The 12,340-nt window shown below is 38.1% G+C and overlaps 2 protein-coding genes across 2 annotated transcripts in view; both read right to left on the bottom strand.

The window, feature by feature from the left end:
- The window catches only part of LOC107712325 (collagen alpha-1(XXII) chain-like), a 20,117-nt gene extending 19,590 nt beyond the window's left edge, over positions 1 to 527 (bottom strand). Inside the window, exon 1 of the mRNA XM_016517549.1 lies at positions 467 to 527. Coding sequence (XP_016373035.1) covers positions 467 to 527 — 61 coding nt within the window. The remainder of the gene's footprint in view (positions 1 to 466) is intronic.
- Positions 528 to 5,058: 4,531 nt separating this feature from the next.
- LOC107712348 (dystonin-like) lies at positions 5,059 to 11,091 on the bottom strand. The gene is made up of 4 exons (XM_016517573.1): positions 10,734 to 11,091; positions 9,487 to 9,597; positions 8,551 to 8,674; positions 5,059 to 6,125 (listed from the first exon to the last, which is right to left on the bottom strand). Exons 1-4 carry the CDS (start codon positions 10,857 to 10,859, stop codon positions 5,869 to 5,871), a joined length of 618 nt encoding a protein of 205 aa, XP_016373059.1. The 5' UTR covers positions 10,860 to 11,091; the 3' UTR covers positions 5,059 to 5,868.
- Between the last annotated feature and the right edge of the window lie 1,249 nt (positions 11,092 to 12,340).

Below are 12,340 nucleotides of genomic sequence, written 5' to 3' on the forward strand. Positions count from 1 at the left end.
AGTCTAAGTCATGATTTATTCTGTAGTGATACGTACTAGAGGAAAAAAAAGGGGGGTGGGGAAACCTAATGGAAACTTTTGGATATTTATACGGAATCTGGACTTGGAATTGAACTGACAGATCAGTTTCCACAAAAAAAAAAAAAAAAAATTGACAGATAGAGACAGAGTTCAATCTTCATCAAGTAGCCCTACTGCACGGATGATGATGTACTGGCCAGGAATGACTTAAACTGGCCCTACTGCATGGATAATGATGTACTGGACAGGAATGATTTAAACTGGTCCATGCTTCCCTCTACTGGTCAATAAGAGGAGCAAACATACTCTTTCATAGCCGTATTGATTTCACTGCGAAAACATGCTGATTACCTTCAGAATCGTACTTTCTCTTAAAATTTGAGGTCCATTTCATTTACGTAAAATATACTGACATACTGAACTTTGCAGTCAGTTAGTTTCTTACTTGGTAATTCCTGACATCTGGCAAGGCCAAAGACAGCCAGCAGGACTGTGATAACCAGCATTTTGTTCAAAGCTGGAACTTTAGAAATGAAGATGGTTGGAATTTAAATGTGCCTGCAAAGGGAGAAAGATTGCAAATAATATTGAACAAACAACTGTGAAAACTTTATAGCACTGACATGTAGACCCTGTTTAATTGGACTACAAAATAATATATTAGGTAAACACCCACTGAAAATACAAATTTCACAAAATGTAATACAACAGTATACAGCACGAGCAAAATTCTGCTATTAACATAAATGTGATATTAAGTTTTATTTAATGCATTTTAAATGAGAAGGAGATTACTGCTGTGAAATAACACAATGCAAGATGCAATTCACATTTTCTCCAAAACTTACTTGTATCTAATTACATGAATTTCTGTTATGGTTAAACACACACAATGATTTCTGTGTAAGCACTCTTTTAAAGTAAATATTTCAGTTTTCTTATAAGGAGTTTGAACATCTAGGACAATCAGTGCTGAAAAAACACCAATATATACATTGATGCAATAAACAGTACAGTACATTTGTGTTCAACTTCTCAATATAAACCATGAAAAGTTTATGCACAGAACAAATGCTGAATAATAATGGTTTAACACCGAGTGTGATACATACGCCACCTTCAGAAGTTCACATTTTAAATGAACTAAACAGCAGTTACTTTTAGTTTTATATCTGCTATAAACATACGTCCTTTACTTACATATTCTTCTGACGCAAGTTCACTGCAGATTGTTCCTTGGCTGTTCCAGCAGTGATCATAAAGGCAATTTTAAAGAAGCATCTCTGGTCCCAACGTTGACTTCAGCCTAAACCTGCTTAGAAGAAAACCTGATCCATGAGCTCCACTCCACCCTCGGGCCCAACAGGCCTTCATCCCTGCAGCACATTATCCTATGCAAACACTGACCTCCACATTCTTCACACAATCATTCTGCAGTCAGATGTTGCCGTTTGGGGACGTTTTTAAGCACGTTGGTGTGTTTATGATCATTTCAGGTTTAGGCACCTGCATCATACACTGTAAAAAAAAAAATCCGTAAAATTTACGGTAAAAAACCGGCAGCTGTGGTTGCCGGAATTTTACCGTAAAAAAATATGGTAGCAATGTTTTAGGTTTGGAATTTACCATTAACCATTTAACAGGTTTTTACTGTAGCATTTTTACAGTCTTTTACCGTTAAATTCACGGTCATTTTTTACAGTGTAGATGCATCATGCAGATTTGTGCATATTCTATGGTTGCTGCCCCAAAAATGACAGCTACATTTTTATATGAATCGCATTCGTAACATGTAGACTGTATATTATTGTTTACGATTTGGGCAGACCAATAAAATCATTATTTAAAAAAAAAAAAAAAAAAAAAAAATTTCAGCATGAAATGCTCCCCAACCTGCTTGCTGAACCTTCAGATAGGATGGACACTAGTGACAAGAAAAGTCAAACTATCTCTGTTAAGTTTACAGCAGACAGTGGATCACTGTCTAGATAGTGCACTAGGAGACAGATGTAGTATGTCGCAGATAGGCACTAGCAGAGCTCTGCAAACATTCTGCAGGCCACAAACTGACCAGGCCTCAGTGGGAATGATTGTATATAAGACATTATCTATTAGAGCAGCAATTATAACAGCAACAGAACCCCCTTACAGTTATTTAACCATTTTTAATCTATTTTTAAATTAAATCTTAAAAATGACTTATACAAACTGGTCAAAATGACAGGAAAACCCTATATGAAGTGTGCTCACTGTGAACGTCAGAACATATTTTTCAAATATTTTTTCAGTCATCAAACTGTTATGAGCCCAAATCACCTCTGTACGTTATCTACCCCTAACAGGTAGTTATTAGTACCTTAGAGCAAGTAATAACGTGAACCTACAATCAAGCTTTTACGGGTAAATGAAGTACAAACATTTTAATTGAAATCCTTTTAAGGTTACTGCCATTGACAAGCTGTATCATTTTGTGATACATTTAGAGTTGTCAGGAATTACAGGAGTGAAAGTATTGTGTACAGTTTACCTATAGTACTAAAAATGTCATTACTAAACGTCTCCAATGGGCGATTTCTGATACACATTTTCAGAAAACAAGCACTCCTTGGGGATGGCCTACAATTTCTGCTTTATTTATTTAATGCCTTTTTAATGTTCCTTGACTTTTTCTCAACTGTTGTCATTTCTCAAATGCTGTCTGCATTTTGACAAAGTTGTCCACAAAATCCACACCACCTTTTGTCTCGGCTTTTCGAGCACAGTCTGTCAAGCAGTGTTAGTGTTTGTTTTATTATTTAATATTTGTGATGGATTTATCACTTGACAGTCGTTACAGATTTGGCCTCTTTTGAATTGCCTTACACCGGCTATCATCCACTCTGCCAGGATGCTCACGGCAATCATATCAGTTCATCCCTTAGGACTTGTGTAATCAACATAAAGTCCTAAACCATCGGATGTGGTGAGAACATCTTTACTGTAGTTGAGAAACAGCTGTTAATGCTTTCTGCGAAACTGGTGACATAATTAGGCCAGCCTGCATTCACATAATGAATCACCATTTGTGATGTTCTTTTGAACATGGATCATTTTAAATGGAACACAGGCCTTGACATGCGTTGATTCATTTTGGCCTTTTTGTCATTTGTTAAAGCAGTTGTAATGCTGGTGATGATGGGAGTGACTGTCAGAAACAAGCAGAAGCTTTCCGGGTGCATATTCTCCCACAGCATTGCGGTATCATTCTCAGCAGCATGTGTTGAGAGGGGCTTCACATCAGCGTTCTTGTTGTTAATCAACGACCCAAAGTTTATGATCTGTCTGGATGGTAATGTTGTATGTCATAGGAGTACCCAATAAAACACCTTGTCACATGCCCATACTGCAGCTAGACATTCTTTTTCATTTTTAGAGTGGTTAGTGAATGCCTGGCTTTACCCGTCCACCGTGAGGCTCAAGCAGGACAGCTCCCAGTCTAGAGCTACAGGTGTTTGCAGTCACACTGATGTCACTAACCTGGCCAACTTTACCAAATCCACTGATTAGTTCCTCCTCAAAAACACTCATTATAGCAACGCAGTACCTTGCACTCCAGCTTTCGGAAATTGTGTCGAAACTAGACAATCGGGAACTTCTATATAATCAAGTAGAAGAGATTTTATCCACCTACATTTCGAATAATCGGTTCTTCCCCCAGTGATGTACACTACTTCATTATTGTAATTCTATTTAGTCAACGTGTGTCTTATCTTATTGCAGTTGTTGACTTTGGTAACACTTTAGTTTAGTTCTTTAGTTAATTCTCACTATTAACTAGTTGCTTATTAGCATGCATATTACTAGAATATTGGTTGTTTATATGCTAGTAATGTTTATGTATTTATAAAGCACATATTCTGCATGACCATATTCTACATTCCTAATCCTACCCAATACCTAAACTTAACAACTACCTTTTTAACTATTAATTAGCAGTAATTAGGAGTTTATTGAGGCAAAAGTCATAGTTAATAGTAAGAACTGGACCTTAAAATAAAGTGTGACTTTTAATAAAAGCAATAAAGTGGCTATATATATATATATATATATAGGAAACTTTATATGACAGAAACTGTAACACTACAGTAAATGATGTTTAAAAATAAAGCTAATGGCTTTAAGAAAAAAATGTGTTTCATAACAATGAAAAATGAAGAAACATTCTTTAAACATTTATAAACTGGAGTTAAAATATATTCATGGGGGGGAAACACACTAAATGACTTGGGCAGATCTTATGGAGATAAATCAAACACTTATATATGAGAGAATATGTGTTGACAAGGATTAGCTGATCAAATGGTAAGTGGTTGGTGTAGATCTCGACAAAAACCAAATCAAAATGACCTTTTTTTTCTTTCTCCCTGCTGTCTGCTGTCGTGCAGGGCTAGGTTTCCGTATCCTATAGAAGGATGTTGAGGACTAACTCCACGGCATCACTGACCTCACATCACCTCATCTGGTTACACTCCCACATACTAACATTAATCCAAACAACATTAAAGACCATCTGGCATCTTTACACAAGATTTTTTTTTTTTGGTCCTATTTACTGGCAAAGGGACTGCCACAGGCTACGAGGCTGACAATGCACTTTAGTCTCATAAAATGTTTTATTTTCTTCTTAAAGGGATAGTTCACCCAAAAATGAAAATTCTGTCATTAATTACTCACCCTCATGTCGTTCCAAACCCGTAAGACCTTCGTTCATCTTCAGAACACAAGTTAAGATATTTTTGATGAAATCCGAGAGCTTTCTGACCCTTCATAGACAGCAATGCAACTGAAACGTTTCATGGCCCAGAAAGGTAGTAAGAACATCTTTAAAATAGTCCATGTGGCATCAGTGAGTAATTTATGACAGAATTTTCATTTTGGGTGAACTATCCCTTTAAGACTTGCTAATCGCAGGCCTGAGACATTTTTGCGTAAATGCGACTCAGTCAAAATGCGTCTTTGTTCGAATGTTAGTCAGATAGGTTGGACAGATGGAAACAACAAGTGAGACTTTGAAGGTTGTATATATTGTCGAGCTTTCTGCAAGCATATTTATTACAAAAAGTTGAGTAATTTGGATCAATCAGGCAAAAAGGAACCATAGAGTACACAGGCATGATTGCACTTATGAATGTTTTTAGTCAGAAAGTTCTAGTCACAGTAAAGTGGCACACAATCTGTGATTTGATCGAAACGAACATTACTGCGGGTGCTACAGACGGGTGTTTTATATGCAAGTTTAAAGGCCATGATCTGGATTAACTGTAGTGTATGATAGCAGGGGTTACAGTTGTAGTGTAGCAGTGGTATTGTATTGCCCTTTAAATGCATAACAGCAGCTTGTCATTGCACTTTAAATAGATGAATAAATAATTGTGGTGTCCTGGCAGAATACAAAGGCATATTATCACCAACAAGCAAGTCCGCTGGAGGAAATGACTGTACATTCAGCTTCTCCCTCAACACAAACATGTGGAAAAGTGTTAGTTTACCTAACAACATAGTCTTCTTGTGTTCGCTGGCCTTTCCCAGAAATAAACAAAATATTAATGACGCAACAGTCACATAAAGTACAGGACAAATGCACAAAGCCACTGCATTCCACACACACACTCACACACATACACTCCACATGAACTTCCTTTTCCACAACAGAATAATTTACATCTTGCTACGCTTTTTAAAATCATTAACACTTTGCAGTCTGTAGTGTGAATCTACATCTGTCCAGTCTTGGTTTAGTGTGCGCTAACCCAGTGCTGTCAGAACAGAGGCCCGGATCCTGGCCGCTTCTGTGGACTGGACTGTTGACTATCTCTTGGTATTCTTAGCCAGTTTGCTAGTAGGAGTGCTCCTCCTTTGGGGAGTTGGGATTTTGGAGAGTTTGCCTCCGTGTTGGCGTGACGCTGAGCGCGGCGTCGGGCGTCCTGAGTCTGTCACTGTCTCCGACACGTCCGAGCACACCGACTGGATGTCTGAAATATCAAAGTCTGAGGCATCGCTGCCACGGCGGCTGCTCCCTCGGCTTCCTGCTTTGCTGCCAGGCCTGCTTGGGATCTTACTCAACCCTGAGAAGAGAATTCACAGCCAGTTACATCTCAGAGCTATGATACTGACATCCACCTAATGGCTCATCACTAAGATTTTTAAAAAAGTATTTATTGGTAGTTTTTCAGCTTTTTAATGATGTTTGATATGCATTTAGATTTTGTTTCCTAAAATAACTAGAATCATATCATCCAAACAACCACTGTTGACAAATGTAGATTCAATCCAAAAGTAAAATACAGAAAAATCATGTTTTATACACTGCTGTTCACTAAATAAATATGATAATATATATATATATATATACAGTGGGTACGGAAAGTATTCAGACCCCCTTAAATTTTTCACTCTTTGTTATATTGCAGCCATTTGCTAAAATCATTTAAGTTAATTTTTTTTCCTCATTAATGTACACACAGCACCCCATATTGACAGCAAGCAACAGAATTGTTGACATCTTTGCAGATTTATTAAAAAAGAAAAACTGAAAAATGCTCAGTATTTAGTAGAAGCACCCATTTGATCTAATACAGCCATGAGTCTTTTTGGGAAAGATCCAACAAGTTTTTCACACCTGGATTTGGCGATCCTCTGCCATTCCTCCTTGCAGATCCTCTCCAGTTCTGTCAGGTTGGACGGTAAACGTTGGTGGACAGCCATTTTTAGGTCTCTCCAGAGATGCTCAATTGGGTTTAAGTCAGGGATCTGGCTGGGCCATTCAAGAACAGTCACAGAGTCGTTGTGAAGCCACTCCTTCGTTATTTTAGCTGTGTGCTTAGGGTCATTGTCTTGTTGGAAGGTAAACCTTAGTTCCAGTCTGAGGTCCTGAGCACTCTGGAGAAGGTTTTCGCCCAGGATATCCCTGTACTTGGCCGCATTCATCTTTCCCTCGATTGCAACCAGTCGTCCTGTCCCTGCAGCTGAAAAACACCCCCACAGCATGATGCTGCCACCACCATGCTTCGGAGTTTTGGTTCCTTGCCGCTGTCGCCTCTGACTTGCTTAGTTAGGGACACTTAATATCCAGAGATATCGTTGACTTGATTGCAAAGATACTATTTAATCTGAACTGAGCTGGATGATGACATCACTGAATTCAATGATGAACTGCCTTTAACTGAAAATTGAGTGTTTACCATTGTAATTTTGCATTATTGACACACTATTTTCCTATTTAATGCTGTAAAGCTGCTTTGACACAATCTGTATTGTTAAAAGCGCTATATAAATAAAGGTGAATAAAGGTGAATAAACTTTAGTCGATGAGAAGAGGCTTATTCAACCAAAATTTTATTAGATGGTTAGTCACAGAAAAAAAACCAATCAAAGTCACATAATTCGTGAGGGACAGATGGTTAACGGCAGGTTTTTGTGATAATTACAGTATATCGGGCAGGAAATCCAAACGTTCGCCTGTCATTCATCGACCTCAAATATGACTTATCATTTGAAACTGAAACATGTAAGAAGTAGCAAATTTACATGGCCGCTAAGTGTTTGTGTGGAATGCGGAAGCTATTAGCATGCGTTCTGCATGACACGGCACGATTTTTTTCTTGATAACCGCGAAAACAACTTAAAATATGCAGTCATTTTTGCTTATACAGATACAAGAAATACATCATTCGAAACTGTCAACTTTTATTTTCGTACCCTCACAATATCAACAAGACGTTGTGCTATTGTAAAATAGAGAAAACAAACAGGATGCGCTTTGTGCCGTCTCGGTCTCTGTGCACTGGAGCGCGTCACAAAAATGAACCGAAACTCAGCTTATAGGCTACTTGCCTCACAGACATGAGAAATATATCTATAGAAAGCTTGAAATGTGTACTTCTGAACGAACCAATTTAAATCGAAAACAAATCCGTAATCCGTATGGAAGGTGCATTTCTGTGCGTTCACTGTACTGCAACGTCAACTTCATCTTTGCAGCCAACACACTGACTGGGAAAACACTAGTTTATTAATAAATAATTATATCTCCTGGCTATGTTCCCCAACACATTCATAGTCATTACTTTTGTGGGTGCTTTGTGGCAAGCTATATATGTGCATTTAAACGCAAGTAATTAAATTAATTTAAATGTGCGATTAATGGCTTAAATGGACGACTACTAGTCGACTAGAAATCTCTTTAGGTGGGGGCAGCTCTATTATATTCACATATTATTATTCATATTAGACAGCAATATTTAACTAAATATTTCTTTAACATAACATTTAAAAATATTGCTCTGTGTTCTTTTTTGGGTGATGCATAGTTGAATACTTGACAGATCTGAAAACAGAAACTGATCTTTATAGTCTCATAATAACAAGAGACATGAAGTGCAGCAAAGCCAGAGTCCAATAAAATCAGTGTTGTTTTTTTGTGAATGTTCAATATATCGCACAGTAGCAGCAGCAAGACTTGATGAAGAGCAGAAGGTGTGTCGGACTCACCCATGGCTTGACCTCTGGCCTTCATGACTGCAACGTTTATCAAGGTCCCATCCTCTCCCGACTGAAAGCCTTTTCCTGACAAATAGCCTGGAAGACGAAGCTTGCTTCCCTGAATAGGGGTGCTCTGTAAGATGTCATGATTTAGAAACGATTAGATCAGGACAATGAGGAGGCATGTAACAGACTGTTCACTGACACAAATAAAAACAGCAACCTTTGGCCAAGAGGAGCTTTCGAAGATGCAGATACACTCAGTGGGTTTCTGCTCTAACATGCTGGCAATGCAACTGCACTGAAACACATTTGACGAAAGCAAGCACAAAGAAACCCTGACTGAAACAATTATCTCGACAGAGGTTGGTTTAGGAGTGACTTCTGTATTTCATATCACTCCCACATCTAAATGTGTTTGTTCATCCCAAAACGTTGCAGTGTGTGCAGTTCATGGCCAGAATGACTGAATAAATGCACGGCAGACAAGAAAATTACAGTATACTGCCTACGCTGAATCAAAACCAGTCATACACATCAGGAGAAAGAGAAGAAATCATTTTAGAGTTCAGGATGTAGAAAAGATCTCACAAGCATCACGTTTTAGTGGCAAGAGGACAGAAAAATATTCATTTTGCAGTTAGTGCTTGAAGGTGATGTTTAGAAAAGGCCTTTGTATATCAAGCTGATTTGATTTAAGACAATCACACCACCCTCTTTGCGAAAGAGAGGTTTAAAGATCATGAATTAGAGGACTGAAGCAAACACATCCGCCTTAATAACGGACCACTTCCATGCATCACTGCAAAGCCAGAGAAAGAGATTGAACTCAATCCCAAATCCACACAGGAAGCAATTAGATCAGTAACAAGGCAGAGACAAGAGGTCAGGAGCAGGAGACGGAGATTAGATGGGGATTTGTCACTCGTTTCTTAAGCACTATACCTCATTGGATGACCCTTGGCTGTCAAAGGAGTCAGATGATTTAAGAGGAGTAGCTGATTTGCTGTTTGTCAGCCAGGGTTTATCATAATTGCGGGTTAAATGTTGGGGAGTCTGTGAGAAACAATTGTGGATAAACCACATACGAAGGGTAGCAATAGAAAAAAAAAGACAATACAGGAAATAATTATATATATCAGTGATGGGGCTATGCATGGCTCTATATATAACAGTGATGGGGCTATGCATGGCTCTGTTCCAAATCTTAGTGAGCTCCCCACGTAAGACAGCATTCTAAGATGTCATAGATACACTCTTCCTCTCTAACCTCAAAAGAGGTTTATGCTGCCTTCCAAAAAAACTTCTTTTTGCCATTTGATATGAAAAATAACATGAGAAATTCAAAAGTTAAACAGAATTCATTTAATGCTGAATGAATACTTATAAAAAATTATTTTTTTTACACAATTTTCAAGTGTGCTATGTCTTTTTATGCTCAAGTCCTTTTTATTCTTTGATTTTATTATCCAAATGTTAGTGAGAAGAAGAAAAAAAAAAACCTGGATATGCGATGGCTATGGGTTATGCTCATCTTTAGTATCTACTTTGAAGTCATATTGAGTGGTTATTGTGCATAACCCACATTTTGGCATTTTTATTTAGATACTTAAATGGGAAAATATTGAAATCTCAAAAACTGCTTGTCAAACACATTTAAGTGCCATATATTAAATCAGCAATACAATCTGAAATGAAGTGCCCCATAAATGTTGTTTCTTTTGCTCAAGCAGCATTGAAAAGTGTATATTTCTGGTTGGTAAGTGTCTCAGGACACTGACTGGCTCCTAACAGCAGCTGCAGTGACATGAGGACTTTACCAATTGCCATTTGGCTCTTTTATAAAGAAGGCGGGACTTATTCCTCCATATTGCGGGTTGCACTCTCTCCTATTCAAATTAATATCTGAACCATCTTGGTATATATACAGTCTGTGACCAAACTCTCTTAAAAACAACCTTGACTCGAGTCTCCCATGTGCTATTTGTATTATGTACCGAGTTGTTGACCCGTACCTATGGTTTCATTTCAGTCAGGTTGTTGCCTTACAAAACAGCTGCCTATGTAGTCAGCGGACAGCAAAGAAGCTCACTAGGTTTTGGAACCAAGCTTCATGATTGGCGACAGGAAAATGTGACAAAAACATGGAGAAGTTACATATTTCTCTACAACCTAATCAACAATATCCATACCTTGGGTGTGTTGGAGCCGGGTGGGTTGGGTTGTGCGGGACAGCTGTAACTAGAATTGGATCTGTTAGGGGAGGCGCCTCTTGAGGACGGCCGTGACCTTCGACCTCTGTAGCGGAAACTGGCCATCACCTGGGTGGTGCCTTCTGGGAGAATAAACTTCTCGCGCAGCTCCAAGTTGGTTCTGCCCTTAGCTGGAGGAAGATCATACAGTGCAATGAGCCGGGAGGCAAGACCACAGCAAAACCTTTCACATGGGTTTAGAAAATAAGCCTCTGAAATTCAAAGGAATATTATGGCTTTAGTTCAACTTGAGGTCTATGGCCAACATCTGTGGTACCAACGATTGATAACAAGTCCAAGTCGATTGAGTAAAAATGTTTATTATTTGATCTGTAAAGTTGTCTATATCAATTGAATCACCCCACCCTAATTACTGTAAACAAATTGAGGGGTAAGGCTTTGTTGTTGTTGTTGTTGTTATAATCAACAGAAAGCCACATATGCTGTTCACAGAGCTCAACTTGTTTCGACCCCAAAACATTCCTTCAAAGCAAGTTTCAGGGACTTTTTTTCAGAAAGCCAGAATCAACCAGAAAGGTTGATTTTTATGAAAGTATCTTTAACCAGGCTGGGGAATGATGGCCACCCATTCAAATGAGCAAAACACGGTTCAGAGTTTTGCGCTTTGGTTTGATGTAGGGAATGACTTGCATGCATTGCACATCACTGGCAAAAATATCTAATAATAAAAAGAAAAAGAAAAACATTGATGCTGCTTAAACGGGATTAACCTTCAGAGACTGCCGTTTAGAAAAACTATTTAGCATATTTGGTTTATCGTGTATAGCTCAGTTTAATGTGATGAATTATTCATATCCTGCATTGATGAGACTGTCGAGCAAGTTGCACTGCACTGCAAAAGAGCTACAATAAGCACATGCAGAGAAAGCGAGAGAGGACACATGACGCAACACGAAACCGCATGCTAAACAGTCCCAGACAGCACGATAAGAGGTTTATGCTGCCTTCCAAAATAACTTCTTTTTGCCATTTGATATGAAAAATAACATGAGAAATTCAAAAGTTAAACAGAATTCATTTAATGCTGAATGAATACTTACAAACATTTATTTTTTTTACACAATTTTCAAGTGTGCTATGTCTTTTTATGCTCAAGTCCTTTTTATTCTTTGATTTTATTATCCAAATGTTAGTGAGAAGAAGAAAAAAAAAAACCTGGATATGCGATGGCTATGGGTTATGCTCATCTTTAGTATCTACTTTGAAGTCATATTGAGTGGTTATTGTGCATAACCCACATTTTGGCATTTTTATTTAGATACTTAAATGGGAAAATATTGAAATCTCAAAAACTGCTTGTCAAACACATTTAAGTGCCATATATTAAATCAGCAATACAATCTGAAATGAAGTGCCCCATAAATGTTGTTTCTTTTGCTCAAGCAGCATTGAAAAGTGTATATTTCTGGTTGGTAAGTGTCTCAGGACACTGACTGGCTCCTAACAGCAGCTGCAGTGACATGAGGACTTTACCAATTGCCATTTGGCTCTTTTATAAAGAAGGCGGGACTTATTCCTCCATATTG

The sequence above is a fragment of the Sinocyclocheilus rhinocerous genome, unplaced genomic scaffold (genome assembly GCF_001515625.1).
Source record: "Sinocyclocheilus rhinocerous isolate Xijiao unplaced genomic scaffold, SAMN03320098_v1.1 scaffold358, whole genome shotgun sequence".
NCBI classification, from domain to species: Eukaryota; Metazoa; Chordata; class Actinopteri; order Cypriniformes; family Cyprinidae; genus Sinocyclocheilus; species Sinocyclocheilus rhinocerous.

Excerpts from the sequence above, each read along its gene's own strand:
- LOC107712348 (XM_016517573.1), bottom strand. The coding sequence starts at position 10,859 with ATGGCCAGTTTCCGCTACAGAGGTCGAAGGTCACGGCCGTCCTCAAGA. Across the intron at positions 9,598-10,733 it reads CCGGCTCCAACACACCCAAG|ACTCCCCAACATTTAACCCG; the intron begins GTATGGATATTG and ends TGTTTCTCACAG. Across the intron at positions 8,675-9,486 it reads GCCAAGGGTCATCCAATGAG|AGCACCCCTATTCAGGGAAG; the intron begins GTATAGTGCTTA and ends GACATCTTACAG.